Genomic DNA, 17,893 nt, shown 5'->3' with positions numbered 1-17,893 from the left:
GGCGTGGTTACTGAGTAAGGGGGCGTGGCTGCGGAGTGAGTAAGGGGGCGTGGCTGCGGAGCAAGGGGGCGTGGCAGCTGAACAAGGGGCGTGGCTGACGGAGTAAGGGGGCGTGGCTGCGGAGCAAGGGGGCGTGGCAGCTGAGCAAGGGGGCGTGGCAGCTGAGTAAGGGGGCGTGGCTTCGGGCTAAAGGGGCGTGGCTGCATTAGGGGCACGTGGGTTGCCGGTCTTAGGCCGCGTTGTTTGTGTTTGTGCGAGTTGAGGCCGGGCCGCTTGGACACCGAGAGAGGAGAGAGAGACGCCGAGAGAGGAGAGAGAGAGAGACAGACGCCGAGAGAGAGAGAGACACCGAGAGAGGAGAGGCACTTGAGCACGGCGGAGCGAGACACTGGGGCTGCGAGCCCCGTGTGTGGTGTTGGACCCCCTCCGTTCGCGTGCGGCTCCAGGCGAGGAGAAGGCCCCGGTGCGTGCCCCGTGTGGTTTAAGGAAACAATCGGCGGGTTTGTTGTTGTTGTTGTTTGTTGTTGTTGTTGTGTCAACACCGATAACCAAAAAAAAAACAACCGGTCATCGGTTTGCCACGCGGCTGAAATGAGCGATACACGCGACACGTTTACGCCTTTTTGACCGACACTACCATCCCTGTATTAGGCATATTTGGTGGGGTAAAGTGTGGGTACGACGAGCCTATTTGCAAGACGTCTCGTGAACGTGGAAAGAGGAGACCAACACATACAACCTCCCTCTCGCGCAGGGGGCTGGGAGAACGTCCGGCCCGCGGGCCGTATGAGGCCCACGAAATCATTTGGGTCTGGCCCTGCCAAGGCAACCGCAGGCAGGGACTCGAAATTCAAGAAATATAGGAGCAAACCTGGAAAAACATACTCTTAGTTCTTTCGTTAAAGTTACGTAATTTGTTTAAAATTAATTTTAAAATAAAAATAATTTTTTTTATTAATTTTACATTTTTTTCTACCCACGTGACTTTACCGAAAGAACTAAGAGTATGAATCCTTGCAGTCACGAAAGCTTCAAACCTGGAAAAGCAGTTGCGAGTAGCAGCAGCAACATCATCAATAGCCAGCTAACATCATCACACGCCTCGCCAAAGAGAAGCAGTTCCAGCCATCACATTAGGGGCGAGTTAATACTGGTAGGAACGAAGTGGACCAGACCACCAATAGATTAATGTGTCCGTCCGTCCGTCCGTGGGAGGGGTGGTGTTGAGGGTGGTGTTGGAAATGAAAGACTACGAGTCTTTAAATCTCACAGCGTTTCTTGTCAAAACAAACACTTTTAATTAACGTTACACTAGAATACAGTCATTTTTTCTTTAACTCCTCTATACCCGGTCGATATCTCTGTACCGGTACTAAGTATTATTCCTACCAGCCCACCCCGCAGGGTCCTGTTGAAATGTTTGACCAAATTTCACAGGATAATTTTTAAGATGATAATTTTGTATGGCCCCGCGAATGATGTTAGAAATATTCAAAAAAGGTTCCCCACCCTCGCGAACGCTACAGAAACGAGAGGGCAGACGTGCCGCTACTGATATTCTATTGCAAACGGTTACCGGTTTACCGGTAGAACCAATGATACATCCCACCACAGCTGATCTTCGTAGCGTGCTCAGGGCGCCGCGGTGGCTAGGAGATGTTAACTACCTCGCCTGGTATACAGGAGATCGTGAATTCCATCCCGACCCTGAAGCCTCCCTGTGTATTTGGAGTTTTTGTGTCTCTCTATCTCATCATCATCACGGTGGCTAGGAGATGGTAACTACCTCGCCTGGTGTACAGGAGATCGTGGATTCCATCGCGACCCTGACGCCTGCTGTGTATTTGGAGTTTGTGTGTCTCTCTATCTCTCATCATCACGGTGGCTAGGAGATGTTAACTACCTCGCCTGGTATACAGGAGATCGTGGATTCCATCCCGACCTTGACGCTTGCTGTGTATTTGGAGTTTGTGTCTCTATCTCATCATCATCACGGTGGCTAGATGTTAACTACCTCGCCTGGTATACAGGAGATCGTGGATTCCATCCCGAACCTGACGCCTACTGTATATTTGGAGTTTGCGTGTCTCTATCTCTCATCATCACGGTGGCTAGGAGATGTTAACTACCTCGCCTGGTATACAGGAGATCGTGGAATTCCATCCCGACCCTGACGCCTGCTGTATATTTGGAGTTTGCGTGTCTCTCTCTTCCTGTGCACGCTTGGATTTGTCTCCAGGTCCTCCGGATTTTCCATCCACATTTAGAATCGTGCGTTTAGAGTATTCGGCTGCAGTACATTTAGTTTTACGCGGCCCGTTCGTCACACGAGACCGATTCCTCGTTATCCGACTATCGTAATCCGAGTGCCAGTTCTCAAATGTATTTTGTCTCGCTAGGTGTGCGAACTCGGAAAGAGGCCAGCCAGGATGAGTCTGGTTTGCAGGAATCACCCGTGGCATTAGTCTGCCATTCCGGGGGGAGCGGTGCGGGCAGGCGGTAATTGCAGCTGTGTTGTTAGTGTGTGTGTGTAATCCAAATGTAGTTGATTTGCGTGTGACAATTCCGAACGTGACAAATTTGAAATGCCATCACACGATGGCCTACGCTTGCGAATTATATTCTTAGGTTTTTTCGGTAAAGTCACGTAGGTAAAACATTAAAATTAATAAAAGTTAAATAAAATAAAAATCACGACGTTTCGGAGGCAACACAAGCTTCCGTCTTCAGGTGGAACCGTCACAGCCACGACAGCTGTATCAAGTGAATGAGAGATTGCAAGAGCTACCACTCCGTATATATAATGGTTAGAGAAGGGGGGGGGGTAAGGGCCAAGTGCAGCACACTTTTTATTAATATGGTAAAGTGAGGCTTAAGAGGATGAGCCTTTGTGACGGTTCCACCTGAAGACGGAAGCTTGTGTTGCCTCCAAAACGTCGTGATTTTTATTTTATTTTACTTTTATTAATTTTAATGTTTTTCCTACGTGACTTTACCGAAAAAACCTAAGAATATGAATCCTTGCAGTCACGAAAGCTTCAAATCTAGAACTTGCGAATTATGTTTGGGGGGGGGGAGGGGGGCAGCTTTAAACATCTACTGTGAATGAAGCAGACGGAATGTGTCAATATGGTGAAACGTCGCATATTAATTAGGGCGGCTGCTGGATTCGAACCGTGCGCCTCTGGTGGATCACGATGTCACCTACCCTGCAAGCATCTTAGCTGCACTAATCCGGGCGGGAGGAGGGGTTATAGGTTTGACCTGTAAGCAATGGTGCCTAATTCTGGTTCACTGGTCGCTTTAAGTGACGGAAGTGACTGCCTCGGAGCATCATTAGGCCGATGCGTAGTAACATCACCTTTGTGAACGGAACATGAAAGACCCCCATTGCGGTTGTGGCCATGTAACCCCAACTATGAATTGTGCAGTGAACTAAAGCACTGTGGTTTTATGTTTGTTTTCTCTCTCTCTCTGTGTGTCTGTGTTGTGTCTCTCTCTCTGCCCGTGTGTCTGTCTTTGTGTCTCCGTGTCTGTGTTTTTTGTCTCTCGCTCAAATTTCACACTTAACTTCTAATTTAGTAATCCTTGGAAGAACGTAATCAACCAGGCCATGCGTTAACCGACTATCTGTGTTGTATTGCATTATATTTCTAGGTTTTGTTTTCTCTTTCATTTGTACCTGATGATGATTGCTTGTGCTGCAATCGAAACGTCGTATGCTATTATTTACTTGATTATTTTATCTTTCTACGTGATTTTAATGAAAGAACCAAAGAGTAATAGTGAAACTATACACAAACTCTCCCCCTTAAGCCCTCTAGTCGTGCCTGTGAGACCTTGACATTGGCGTTTAGCTCCTGTACATATTGCTACCATACGCAAGAACAGAGTAGAAACAAAATTGACCGAGGTGCGAATGTTAATGTGTGGCCCCTGTTTAAATATTCACCCACTGGTATGTTGCGGTTATTAATTAATATACAAAGCAAGCACAGGTGGACACCACAGAACCAGTGGTGTCATGATGTAACGGGTTCCGGAGACACTTGTAGAGGTAACTTCTTTATTACACTCCAACAGTCCAACAGTCCTGATACTCTGTAACAACTCCCAGGTACACAGCCTAGGTACACAGCCTAGATACACAGCCTAGATACTCTACTCTGGCTACACTCTGGAACTCGCCCTCACAAGGTCGTAGAGTCGGGAGTTCCAGAGTCCCACCACTGGCTCTCACAGAGTCCCAGGGTCCTCAGATGGCTGGTCTTGGGTCTTGGGTCTTGAGCTACGACTGGCCCTGATCGTCCAGGGAGCTCCCCTTTTATGCCTAGTCCCCAACGAGGGGTGGGGCCGTGTGCGCCCCCAGATATCCCACAGAGCACACACCCCCCCCCCCCCTTTGGCGGCGCCAAGGGGCTTAAGCACCTGGGAACCCAACGCCTGGCGCCAAGAGGCTTAAGCGTCTGACTCGCCTGGGAACCCACGCCTGGCGCCAAGGGGCCCAAGCGCCTGGCCCACCCAGGGTCCCAGAGCCCCCAGCAGCCCCTCCCTTCTTATGTCACTACAATGCCATCCAGGTCACATTAATTATGTGACCGTACTTCACCACGGTGGTGGTTGGTACGGTTGGTGATGGCGTGGGGGAGCATAGACGGAGCTTAGACGTACAGGACAACAATGGATTGAAAAATATACCCCATATATTTATTTCATTATCGTCTTGGCCTTCCCAAGACTTGTGTTAATTAAGGAGTCAATCTTTGCGCGCTGGTTTCTCTCTTCTGGGTCTCATCAGTACAGTCAGGCGTTTTAACATTTGCTGGTTTGCCACAAGTTATTGGCTGGAGCCCTCTCTTGACACCATGGGCTTAGCATAAAACATTGCTGTAAAGCATCATTGTTTAAAAATAAGGCTGATTTTATTGTTGAGCCCCATCAGTCAGCCAGGGATTTTTAACGACATTTCCCGGTGAGCAACATTGTAATATTGCTGGTCTGCTAGCATCCACATCCACGTTATAACTTTCTGAGCCACCCTTACTGGACATCTGTGAAAAAAGGCTTCATAGTGCATTGGCTTTCTCCAGCATAAATAAATATGATGATTCTGTAGTAGTAGGTTTTTACCCTTTAAACTGGTACAACGACTGACACCAGTGTACCAGTTTAAAGGGTAAAAACCTACTACTATATTTTGCCAATGGTAAAGGAGGTCTCATGGTGTAAATGATGATTCAGTAGTAATGATGATTCAGTAGTAATGTGTAATCTCCATCATTGTCTTGGCCAGGCTCGGTGGAGCAGGAGTCTCTGCATCTTGGTCGTAACGCCGGGTCGCCGCTCGGCTGCGGTGTCGCGACAGACGGCCACACGGATTTCGCCCGTGAATAGGCCGGTGCCCGGGCCCAGGAGGCGGCGGGGGACCCCGGTCGTGAACCGCCCGCCGCCATGAGCGGCTCTCGGCCAGACGTGGTGTGGTGCCCGCAAAACGGCAACCGCTTCGTGATCTGCGACTCAGAAATCTCGCTGTACCGCGTGGACGCGGCGCGTGGCGGCGGCGGGGAGGCGCGCGATGGCAGCCACCGCCTGTCGGAGGATTCGACCGCCACCCTCCTCGACGTCAACTCGGAGACTCCCTACATGAAGTGCATGGCCTGGTGCCCCTGGCAGAAGTCCGAGTGCCTCCTGGCGGTGGGTCAAGCCAACGGGCGCGTCGTGCTGACGAGCCTGGGCCAGGACGGCCTGGCTCGCCACAAGGAGCTCGTGGGCAAGGAGTTTGTGCCGAAGCACGCGCGGCAGTGCAACGCGCTAGCGTGGAACCCGCACGACCGCAGCCTGCTGGGCGCCGGCCTCGACAAGCACCGCGCGGACTTCTCCGCGCTGGTGTGGGACGTCAACGCCAAGTTCACGGCCTCCGAGGGCGCCTCGGCCGCCGCCATCATGGAGCGCGGGCGGCTGCTGCTGTCTGGCGAGGCCGAGACGAACATGGTGGTGACGAAGCCCGTGTGCGAATTCGGGCAGAACGACGCTTGCCTCTCGCTGGCGTGGCTGCCCCGGGACGCCCGCCTGCTGCTGGCGGGGATGCAGCGCAACCTGGTGACCTACGACCTGCGCGACACGACGCAGAAGAAGCTGTTTGCCAACACCAAGGCGGTGCAGGGCGTGACCTTCGACCCGCACTTCCCCGACCGCTTTGCGTCGTTCTTCGAGGGCCAGGTGGCCGTGTGGGACCTGCGCGTGCCCGACAAGCCGGTGCTCACGCTCAATGAGCCGTCGCGCCAGCTGAGCAAGGTAGCGTGGTGCCCGACGCGCACGGGGCTGCTGGCGACGCTGGCGCGCGACAGCGGCATCGTGCGGCTCTACGACATGCAGCACACGGCGCCCGGCGCGCTGGGGGACGAGGCGGAGCCGCCCATCATCGAGCGCAGCGTGCAGCCGTGCGACGGCGCCGTGGCCTCGTTCGCGTGGGTGCCCACGTCGCAGAACGGCATGCTGGCGCTCAGCCAGTCGCGCGCGCTTGTCGACTTCACGGTGTTCGAGCGCATCGCGCTGGACTGGTGCCCCGCCGCCTCGCTTGTGTGGGCCTGCGGCCGCCAGCTCTACAACTGCGCCGAGAGCCCTGCGGGGGCCGGGCAGGCCGCAGAGCAGGACATCTCGGCGAAGATGAAGCGGCGCGCGCTGAACCGCTATGGCGTGGAGACGGAGCTTGTGTGGACTAACCACGTGCTGGCCATGGACGACGACCCGCAGCTCAAGTCGCTGTGGTACACGCTACACTATATCCTTTTTGGCGCAGAGGCCGCGGGAAGCAAAAAGCCCCGCTCGCTCGTTCTCTCTCTCGCTGCTCCCTTACCGATCGCCGATCGCTCAAACGGCTGCGAGCTTCACGGGAAGGAAGGGGATGAGCGGTGTGGGGTAGCACAGGGGTGCACAACCTCTCTGGGCCCAGAAAATAATTGGTCTCTGCAGTGGCTGTGTGGACCGCCTCCACCCCTCCGGCTGTGCGGATCACCAGGGGTTCCGCAGACCATGAGCACGCCGATAGCTTAGAACGTAGGTTTTGGTAGCCGATACTTTTGCGTGGTATTTGTGTTGAGGTTTGGGCCGCGTGGTAAATAGTTTAATGCCAAAATTACCATCCCTAACCATGCACCACATGGATTGATTGCAACCTTTGCAAAGATATGACTTTTACGTGCAGATGAATTGGTTGTATGTATGTTGCATTTCTGTTGCACCGTACGTAGCCGACTGTGTTAATCGGAGGTGCGGGGTAAGGACAAACAAACTAAATACAAAAAGCAGTTCTAAAGAAATTAGCTTTCAATCCAGATTTAAAAGTGCATAGATCCCAGTGGCATCCGAATATTGGTTGATATAATGAGTATCACATTGTCAACAGTGGTGGTCCACTAAGGAGACTCATAGCGCCCCACAATAGGAATGGGTAATTCTAGATTTGAAGCTTTCGTGACTGCAATGATTTATATTCTTAGGTTTTTTCGGTAAAGTCACGTAGGTAAAAAAAAATTAATAAAAGTAAAATAAAATAATTCTCACGACGTTTCGGAGGCAACACAAGCTTCCAGTCTTCAGGTGGAACCGTCACAGCACGATTGCTGTATCAAGTAAGACAGCAGCCGCACCTTTACATCAGCCGCACCTTAACAACTCTGGCACCTCCCAGTTCAACCAGTCTACACAACAAAGGCTCATTCCTAGCAGCGGCTTCAGCCGGAACCAACCTCACAATTATAATACAAAACTCCGATCCAGGGTCCTGCCTTGGCTCCTCCCACCCTCAACCAGTATATATACAAGGACGGGTCGCTTGGAATTTCTCTTACTTGATACAGCTATCGTGCTGTGACGTTTCCACCTGAAGATGGAAGCTTGTGTTGCCTCCGAAACGTCGTGATTTTTATTTTATTTTTATTTTTTAAATTTTTTTTTAATCTACGTGACTTTACCCAAAAAAAACCTAAGAATAGGAATGGGTAATGTTCGCCACTGGCTCTGCAGAGCTGTGCTCACGTGAGCAAAGGAATCACTTTGATTTGATACTTTGGCGGCAGGTGTCATGTTGCTCGTAAATTGTCCGAGTCGTAAATTATTGAACCTGAGCGCCACGGTGGTGAGATGTTGACTCCCTCGCCTCATATACAAGAGGTCGTGGGTTTGATTTGGACCCTGATGCTTGTATGTTTGGAGTTTGCGTGTTCTCCCCAAGGTCGCGTGGATTTTTCTCCGGGTCCTCCAGTGTTTCCCCTCCACATTTAGAATCAACACGCGTTCAGAGTATTGGGCTGTTATACATTTCCACGTGATAAGCCACTTCATTGAGCTGTAATTTGTGATAGGCCAGGTCGCTTCTGAAAAAGAGCCACATAGTTCAGTGAACCTTACCTGGTAAAATAAAAATTAGTTTAAATAGTCTTAGAACCTTACCTGCACGGCTCTGCATTCATCACGAGTGTAAGAGTTAATACAAATTGACGAGTCGTTAAATTCTGCGTAGGTTCTTTCATGGATGACACCCCCCCCCCTCGTACGACTCCCCTCCGATGCATTTACGTTTCACTCCGTGTACCACGTGCTGCCGCTGCTGCTATTGGGAGCATGGAGCGAAACATCGGACACCTTGCCCAATGGCACACGGTTCAACCCGCGGTGCGGCGATCGTCGGCTCACCGGCAAGCACAACTCGCGGTTTGCGAATCCCACCTCCTCCCACCCACCCCGTAGCCATCGGTCGCGTCCCCCACGGCTGTTGCTGCTGTAGGGGACGCAGCATCATCGGCGTTCGTCGTGTTCATCGTCCTTGACGGGAGACACTCATGAAGCGCTACGTGCAGGAGCAGGAGGACAAGCCCGGCAGCCAACTGCCCGCCGTCTACCAGGGCATCAAGGCCATCGTGCGGCCAGATCCCGGTGAGCTCCAACCCTCACCCGTACCGTGACCGCGCATGCTCACACAGGGGGTGCTGCGCGATGAGTTTAATGCCGGCCCGGTCTAAACTCCTGCCGATGTGATGTGCGAGTGATTTGTGTGTGCTGTGTGTGTGTGCTGTGCGTGTATGGTGGTGAGCTCGCTGTGCTACGAACCCGGCGATCCGAGTACGATTCCTGCTCCGGGCTAACACCTGTGATGATTATCTGAACCAGTCTTAGGCCTACCCTAGGTCGACTGGTACGGTGTGTAAACATCGCCACTCGCGAGACCAAGGCAGCAGGGCGTGGTGCTGGCCACCCACCCCTCGTGTGCCGTGCTGGCCTAACGGCACTTGCCCCAACAGTCTGTTACAGGCTACATGGGGGAATCTTTGTATTTGCGCGTGTCGCAGGGAAGCCGGAGAGCCTGCGCTTGTCGTGCTCTGACCCCGAGCGCCGCCTCGAGGTCTACACTTTCGACAGCGCGGAACGCCGCTTGGCGCTTCGCCTCTGCGGGTGGACGGGGCCCCCGGCGCTCGCCGGGGACGAGCGCGATGACCAGGGGGGCGACGAGGCCTCCACCGTCACGTCCGCCGCGGCGCCGTCGCGACCCTCTCCGGGACCCGCGCCGGGCCCCGCTCAGGAGCGGCCGCCACTAGCGCTCGGCGCTGGAGCCGGACGAGGAGTGGGAGCGCCGCGCCGCGATGGCGCTCTTCCACCTGCGCATGCGCGCCGCCATCGACATCTTGCAGCAGGGGGCGGCCTGCGCAAGCGGTGAGCGGGGAGCGGGGAGCGGGAGCGGTGAGCGGGAGCGGGGAGCGCGAACACGCCGAGGTGAAGCGGGAGTCCTACTCTTTCGTGCGCGTGACGGTGGTGCCGGCAGCAGCGGCACGGGTATCAGGAGCTAGATGCCCATTTTCTTGGTTCTTTCGGCAAAGTCACGTAGAAGGGAAATAATAAAATAATAAAAATAAAACATAATAAAATAATTCTCACGACGTTTCGGCTACAATGCAAGCACCTGAGGACGGCTGCTTACGTTGTAGCCGAAACGTCGTGAGAATTATTTTATTTTTATTATTTCCCTTCTACGTGACTTTACCGAAAGAACCAAGAAGATGAATCCCTGCAGTCACGAAAGCTTTACATCGACATTTAGATGCCCATTGTTGGCAGCGGACTCCATGGTGGCGAGATGTTAACTACCTCGACTGGTATGCGGGAGGGGCTATGGTTTCGATCCCTACCCTTTGGAGTTCATGTGTCTCTCTCCCCGCGATTGCGTAGATTTTCTCTCCAGGTTCTCTGGGACAGGGTAGTCTGGGGTGAGGGAAGGGGGAGCGTGACCCTATATCGACCCCCTTGTTAACCTCACCTGTGACCCCCGCGTTGACCCCTGGCGCCACCACCACCACAGGCGACGTGAACCTGAACGTGGTGGCCATGGCGCTGTCGGGCTACTCGGCAGAGCGCGCGTCCCTCTGGAGGGAGATGTGCGCCGCAGTTGCGTCTGCAGCTCTCCAACCCGTACCTCCGCGCCGCCTTCGCCTTCCTCACCAGCGACGCAGGCAGCTACGAGCACGTGCTGGTGAGGGGCCTACGCGGACACTCGGGGGCGCACGCTATGTACAGGCGTGTGTGCGTCTTTCTGTCTGTTGGGAGAGAGCGGTAATGTAGCAGTTACTGCGCTACGAATCTGGCGTGACCCGAGTTCGATTCCCGCTCACGCCAAACACCAGTGACGATTATCTGAGCCAGTCCTGGGCCTTCCCGAGGTCGACTCAGCCTTAAATGAGTACCTGGTGCGGTGTGTAAAACATCGCCACTAGAGAGACAAAGGCGGTCGGGCGTGGTGCTGGCCACCCACCACCTCGTATACCGTTCCAGCCTTCATAGATGCTACTCGTTAACAGCACTTGCTCCAACGGTGTGCTAAAGACTATACGCGGGATATGTGCCTTTTGTATATGCGTGTGGTCTTAAAATGCACACAGCCTGGCACAAGCGTCGTGGTGAAGTCACCGCCGCTTAGTAGCGAATAGCAGTTGTCTGCGTGTGCGTATATATATACACCCTCTATGAGGGTCTTTATACAGAATTTGTCTTAAATAAGTGCCCGCTTAAAAACACTTTCTCCAAAAGTCTAAGCATGCTGTATGAGGATCTTTATCTTTGTGTGTATCATGGCGTGCTGTGTGTGTTCACATCTATCTATCTATCATCATGCCAATTTGCTCGCAATTGCCCACCAGTGTGCTGGGGCTCTATGGGGGTCTCTTTAAGATGTCACTTTAAGATGTTTTCTTGTTCATGTTTTTAGTTTTTTGTTTGTTGCGGTTGCACCCGATTCAAGAGCCGAATGGCTCACAGGGCTATACCTAATACATGAACTTGAACTCTGTTTCTGTGCAGAACGAGCGAGGCATGGCTGTGCGTGACCGCGTCGCCTTTGCCTGTATGTTCCTCAGCGACGCTCAGGTGAGAGCGGGGGGGGACGTAGGGTGGGGCTGCGAGTCAGAGCATCGCTCGTTGATCGGCATGTGTGAGTGGTCACGATATGTTCACTACCTCGCTTGGTATGCAGGAGGTTGTGGGTTTGATCCCGATCCCGACCCCGATGCCTGTATATTTGGAGTTTGCGGTGTCTCTCTCCCTGTGGTCGTGTGAATTTTTCTCTGGGTCCTCCCGTTATACCCTCCACATTTCAAATCAACATCACAAGTTTAAGAGTAATGGCTGCTATACATTTCCACGTGATAAGCCTCTTTGTTGAGCTATCATTTTTGGCTAGGTTGTTTCTGAAAAAGAGCTCAGTGGGCCTTATCTTGTAACAAAAAAAATGGTTTAATGAGTGTGTTTAGCGAGCGGTAGTGCAACGGTTAGGGTGCTGCACTACAAACTCGGCGACCCGAGTTCGATTCCAGATTATGGCCAACACAAAAACAAAGCTACCTGCCTGGCTATTTTCTGTCATCAAATGGTCCCCTCTGCTGAATTCATTCCCCATGAGTAATGAGAGGGCAGTTGTTGTGGAGGAGTTTCCATACCTGGGCAGCGTGCTTATGACCAGCTTTGTTCTGGCAGTGGGAGATCTCGCTACTAATCAGTCGAGCTGCATCTTTTCATCAGATGCTTCATGCTGTGTGAAAAGCCACCCGTCCTGTTGCTCAGTACGAAGCTCCGAGTCTTCTCAGCCACAGTTCTGCCTTCTCTGTTTGCTTGCAAAATATGGGTCCCTTAAAATGAAAATCTGCACTGGTTTGAAACACTCAGGCTGGTCTGGCAATGATCGGTCATGGATTCAACCAGACTGAGCTCAGAGATCCCTTGAAAGATCTGGACAAAGCCCTATCAGTGAGCTCCTCCAGCAGGCAAGGCTGCATTGGCTGGGTCATGTAGCTCACATGCCCGGCCTCTGCATGCCCAAGCAGCTTCTGTTTAGCTGGATATAGGGGGACTAATTTGGCACTGTACAGGCTGAAGATATAGGCTCATGTGGTACAGAAGGATGTGGAGCTGAGTGGACTTGCCGATGAATGGAACCAGCAGTGTCAAGATCAGTCTCTGTGGAGAAGGAGGTTCTTGAAGGACGCTACTGGACAGTTTATAGGAAGTAACCTTCCAGCAATAATGGTGGTCAGAGGAGCGGCGCTCACAAGTTGGACACAGTGGGGAGTACAGCTGGTGCATCTGCCAGTCCAACCCACACCACCTGGGTCTGTCACGTGAGCTCCTGCCAGCGATGGTGTCAAAGCGCACCTAGCCTGCCACAAGCCCTGTGGTGACACTGCCGTGTGTGCGTGTGCAGCTGTCGCGCTTTGTGGAGAAGCTGGCTGTGGAGATGCGGGAGGCAGGGAACCTGGAGGGGATGCTGCTGACCGGCCTCACCAGGGATGGCATCGACCTCATGGAGAGCTACGTGGACCGTACAGGCGACGTGCAGACGGCATGCCTCTACATGCTGCAGGTGCCGGCCCTCGCTCACCCCGGTTACTGTGGTCCCTCACCCGCCACTCACTCGCCCCGCTCACTCGCCCCGCTCACTCGCCCCGCTCACTCCACTCGCCCCGCTCACTCGCCCCGCTCGCTCATTCACTCGCCCTGCTCACTCCGCTCTCCCTGCTCGCCCGCCCCGCTCGCCCCGCTCACTCGCCCCGCTCGCTCACCCCGCTCGCTCGCCCCGCTCGCTCGCCCCGCTCGCCCGCCCCGCTCACTCGCCCCGCTCACTCGCCCCGCTCGCCCCACTCACTCACTCACTCGCCCTGTAAAGAGCGCCGCTCTCTGCTCGCGCGCGTGCCCCAGGCCTCGTCGAGCGACATCGTGATGGAGGCACGCGTGCAGCACTGGGTGGAGAGCTACCGCACACTGCTCGACACGTGGCGCCTGTGGCACAAGCGAGCCGAGTTCGACATCCACCGCAGCAAGCTCGACGCTACGGCCCGCCCCCTCCAGCAGGTGGGCACGCACGCACACCCGCCTAGCAAGCGGAGCCTTCCGCTCTCTCTCTCTGCCTTCACTTACGAGCACCAACAGCAGCTGCTGGCAAGTGCTGGCAGCTGCTGGTACAGTGATCCCTCGTTTATCGCGGTTAATGGGGACCGGAACCCCTCACGATAGGTGAAAATCCGCGAAGTAGGATTGGCCCCCCTAGGAATTTCCATATATGTGTGTGTGGGTACCAGAATGTTTAAAATATGTATATTTATACTTTATATATATATATTCTAATTAAATCTATTTAATTATAAAACCTTAATATTATACATTCACTCTCTCTCTCTCTCATACGATACGTAGTATGATGTTCTACACTCACCAATGACAGTAGTATCTTGAGACTTGACTCCAGTAATGACGACGACGATGGCAATGACGATGACAGTGACGACGATGACAGACCTGTGCAGTTTGAATGTGATGATGAATAATGATGATGATGGTGTTACTGCACAGGTATAATGAGGCCTTTAAATCAGTTTGAAAAATCCGCGATGCACTGAGGCCGCGAAACTTGAACCGCGAAGTGGATTACTGTAGTGCTAAAAGCAGCTGGCAATAGCTGACCGTGCTAACATCAGCTGGCAATTGCTGTCAGTTGCTGACAGCATCTGCCAAGTGCTGGCAGCAGCTGGCTGTGCTTGACAGCAACAGGCTGTGCCGGCAGCAGCAGAAGTGGGGGCAACGTCTTCTTTACCGAGCGTCAAACAGGGAATAGAGCGCACGCCTTGGCGAGGCGGTCCAATAGAAACAAGGGCCTGCGCCCCGCTCTACCCTCGCGCTCGCATGGCGTTGTCGGTACGTCACATCCCAGAAAAGCAGGGCGGCGCATGGTAGAGGTGAGAACGGTTTGTGTTGTGATAGCCGCTCTCAATGGCTCGGGCGCACGGAAGCGATTACAATTCTCCCTCGTTTATCAGTTGAACGGTAAAGCCGTAGTCCTGCAATTGCTTTCTAACGGTACTGATGGAGGGAAGGGACATCGCTTAGAGGGAGCTCTCGGGGATATTTGGCCTACTCTTCCAAGCTGAGCAGACGTCTTGGAAGAGGAGGGGCGTACACACACTTTACCCTCCCGTACGTCCGATTAGCACGGTTGGCTACATATGGTGCGAAATAAGTTCAGCATGCACACACCTAAACGTGCCGACCGTAGACTCAACTATGGCGAACCCTGGGCGGACAGAGGCGGCGGCGGGATTGGGGCGAGGGAAGAAAATTTAAGAAGCTTCAATTCTAGATTTGAAGCTTTCGTGACTGCAAGGATTCATATTCTTAGGTTTTTTCGGTAAAGTCACGTATTTAAAACATTAAAATTAATAAAAGTAAAATAAAATAAAAATCACGACGTTTGTGTTGCCTCCGAAACGTCGTGATTTTTATTTTATTTTACTTTTATTAATTTTAATGTTTTACCTATGTGACTTTACCGAAAAAACCTAAGAATATGAATTAAGAAGCTTCCACCGTTATTTCAACTGCCTCGCCGGTAGGTGTAGTTTAACTGGTGACTTGGTACGCTGACTTCCATCCCGGTGGTGGTGGTGGTGGCGGCAGCTGCCTCCGTGTCTCTACTGAAGAGGACGTTTCCATTGTATGGCAAATAGAAACCCGATGTTAACTTCCTCGCCTGGTGTGTGAATCCGGCCCTGACCGCCTGCTGTATATTTGGAGTTTGCGTGTCCCTCTCTCCACGTGGTAGTGTGGATTTTTTTCCAGGGTCCTTTAGTTTTTCACCTCCACATTCAGAATCAACATGCCTTTTAGAGTATTCGGCTGTTACAAATTGCCACGTGATAAGCCACTTGTTGAGCTATCATTTGTGATAGCTCGGTCACTTTCAGAAAAGACCCAAAGCGGGTAAAATAAAAAAGTTCATCTACAATATGGGAACCTCATTTGCCAGTAAAAATATAATTGTTTTTTTACCCTTCTATCTGGCAACAAAACTGACACCTTTTTACAAGAAGTCATGTTTGCATAGACCGCAATACCTGCAGTCATAATACAAACAAAAGACATAACTCTGAGAATGTGCACTGTCCTTGAAGTTGATTGGTCCACACCCGAGACAGCTTTCCTTAGGAAGTTGATTGGTCCACACCCGAGACAGCTTTCCTTCAAGGACAGTGCACATTATCAGAGTTGTGTCTTTTGTTTGTATTATGACTGCAGGTATTGCGGTCTATGCAAACATGACTCCTTGTAAAAAGGTGTCCGTTTTGTTGCCAGATAGAAGGATAAAAAAACCAATTATCATAAAAAGTTCAGTTTATAACTTACTCCCCTCCCCCCCCCACCACAGGTGTTTGTGAGCTGTAATTTCTGCGGGAAGTCCATCTCCTTCAGCGGCTCGACCACCACTCACCCCACCCGCAGCGGCTTCTCGCAGTATGGGGGCAGCGGCTCCCCCGTCAAGTCAAAGGTCACGAGCTGTCCCGGCTGCCGCAAGCCCCTCCCGCGCTGCGCCCTGTGTCTCATCAACATGGGCACGGCGGCCTCCAACTACACAGGTGCCGCGGGGGGAGGGGCACGGGGACAGGGATAGGGGGATATACGCAGACATGTGGATATGGGGCAGAGGTCGCAAACGGGTTTTGATTCCTTACCCGTACCCGGCCGCACCAGGGTCGCAAACGGGTACCCGTACCCGTACCCGGCCGTACCCATACCCTACCCGTACCCAGCCGGGTACGGGTAGGGTACGGGTATCGGGTACCTGATTGTACGGGTATCGGGTACCTGATTGTGACCTCTGGGATGAAGCCATGTTGCAGGCACGGGTGGGATGATTCTAGGAACTTGAATTGTGAGAAGAGACAAGACGATGGGAAATGAGTGACAAACAGTTACTCGCCAGTGACTCACGGTCTACCCGTACCCGTACCCGGCCGGGTACGGGTAGCCGGGTATCGGGTAGGGTACGGGTATCGGGTACCCGGTTGCGACCTCTGATATGGCATACAGGGACAGGGTGACACGGAGATCGAGGAATAGAGGGCAGGGGAATCGGGCGACATGCAAATGGGGATATTGGGTCAGGGATGGGGTGGACATAGATAGAGGGGGACATGAGCCACCTGGACACACCACTGGACGTGATGACGCAGGGGCTGGTGCTGTGGTTGACGGCTGTCACCAACTGCTGTGGCTGCCGCTGCTCTTCAGGTCTATCCAAGCCGGAGGTGAAGGGAGGCCTCAGCAAGGAGCGCAAGCTCTCGCAGTTCAACAGCTGGTTCACCTGGTGCCAGAACTGCCGGCACGGTGGCCACGCCGGCCATATGATGAGCTGGTTCCGGTGAGCTCAATATCCGTCTTTGTGCCTCTCCGTGGCAAGCTCGTAGCTTGACTGTTAGCTACAGGGAGGCCTTGGTAAAGTACTGCAATATCGATTTAAAGCTTTCGTGACTGCAGGGATTCATCTTCTTGGTTCTTTCGGTAAAGTCACGTAGAAGGGAAATAATAAAATAATAAAAATAAAACATAATAAAATAATTCTCATGACGTTTCGGCCACAACTGCAAGCAGCCGTCCTCAGGTGTAGAACAGGTCTGTCGGGAAGACAGTGTCTGAATGAAAAATATATACGCTGCCAAGCCTGGTGGTTTTCATTCAGACGCTGTCTTTCCGACAGACCTGTTCTTCACCTGAGGACGGCTGCTTGCGTTGTGGCCGAAACGTCGTGAGAATTATTTTTATTATTTTATTATTTCCCTTCTACATGACTTTACCGAAAGAACCAAGAAGATACTGCAATATCATCGCTGTCATATCCATTCCCCAATAGTTTAACCCAATGCTGCGGTAATGTCCACTAAGTGCCCACGTTGTGTCTGTGTGCCCACCCCCCCCACCTTCCCCGTGTCTCAGAGAGCATGCCGAGTGCCCCGTCTCCGCCTGCACCTGTAAGTGCATGCAGCTCGACGCCACGGGCAGCCTGGCCCCTGCAGAGCCACTCTGAAGCACGCCGTGTGGGCCTGGGACACTTGAGACCTGGGACACTGAGTCCTCGGCCACAGCGATCTTGGCAACGGGAATCCTGATATCGCCACTGTGCGTGCCGACCCTGATACTTCCAACCCCTTCATTGTTACCTGGACATGAGGGTTTCCCCAGGGCGTCTCCTTGGGTGAGGTTGTGTGAGCGAGTCTGTGCATCTGTGGGTTTCGCCATGTGTGTGTGTGAGAATCCAGTGCCTTGTTCGCTGGGTTTGTGTGTAACACATGGGCTTGTGTGTAATACGTGGGGGTGATATACACACACTGCGTGAAGGGCAATGAGAGGTGTGCTGGTCGCGATAGTAAAGTAGGGAGAATTCTGTTTTGGGTTGGTGGCGTATTAGCACACTGTGCTGTCGGAAACTGGTCACCTGAATTTGATTCACAGCCACGGCCAACCTCAGTGATAGATACCTGCACCGGTGTGGATAAAGCAAATTAGGTTGAGTTGTCAATAAAAGTGA

General features: G+C 52.7%; 1 protein-coding gene across 1 annotated transcript; it reads left to right on the top strand.

Moving 5' to 3' along the window:
- Positions 1-161: 161 nt before the first annotated feature.
- MIOS (meiosis regulator for oocyte development) lies at positions 162-17,893 on the top strand. Its single transcript, XM_061576306.1, is given in 13 exon segments — positions 162-463; positions 5,294-6,781; positions 8,839-8,934; positions 9,348-9,592; positions 9,594-9,708; positions 10,352-10,437; positions 10,439-10,522; positions 11,347-11,412; positions 12,743-12,901; positions 13,237-13,389; positions 15,737-15,944; positions 16,600-16,729; positions 17,302-17,893. Coding segments are annotated over 12 exon segments (2,763 nt in total). The 5' UTR covers positions 162-463; positions 5,294-5,451; the 3' UTR covers positions 17,393-17,893.

This window comes from Lethenteron reissneri, chromosome 60 (assembly GCF_015708825.2).
Source record: "Lethenteron reissneri isolate LAM-NWPU_2019-01 chromosome 60, ASM1570882v1, whole genome shotgun sequence".
Lineage (NCBI taxonomy): Eukaryota > Metazoa > Chordata > Hyperoartia > Petromyzontiformes > Petromyzontidae > Lethenteron > Lethenteron reissneri.
This window is presented reverse-complemented; position numbering and strand designations above follow the sequence as displayed.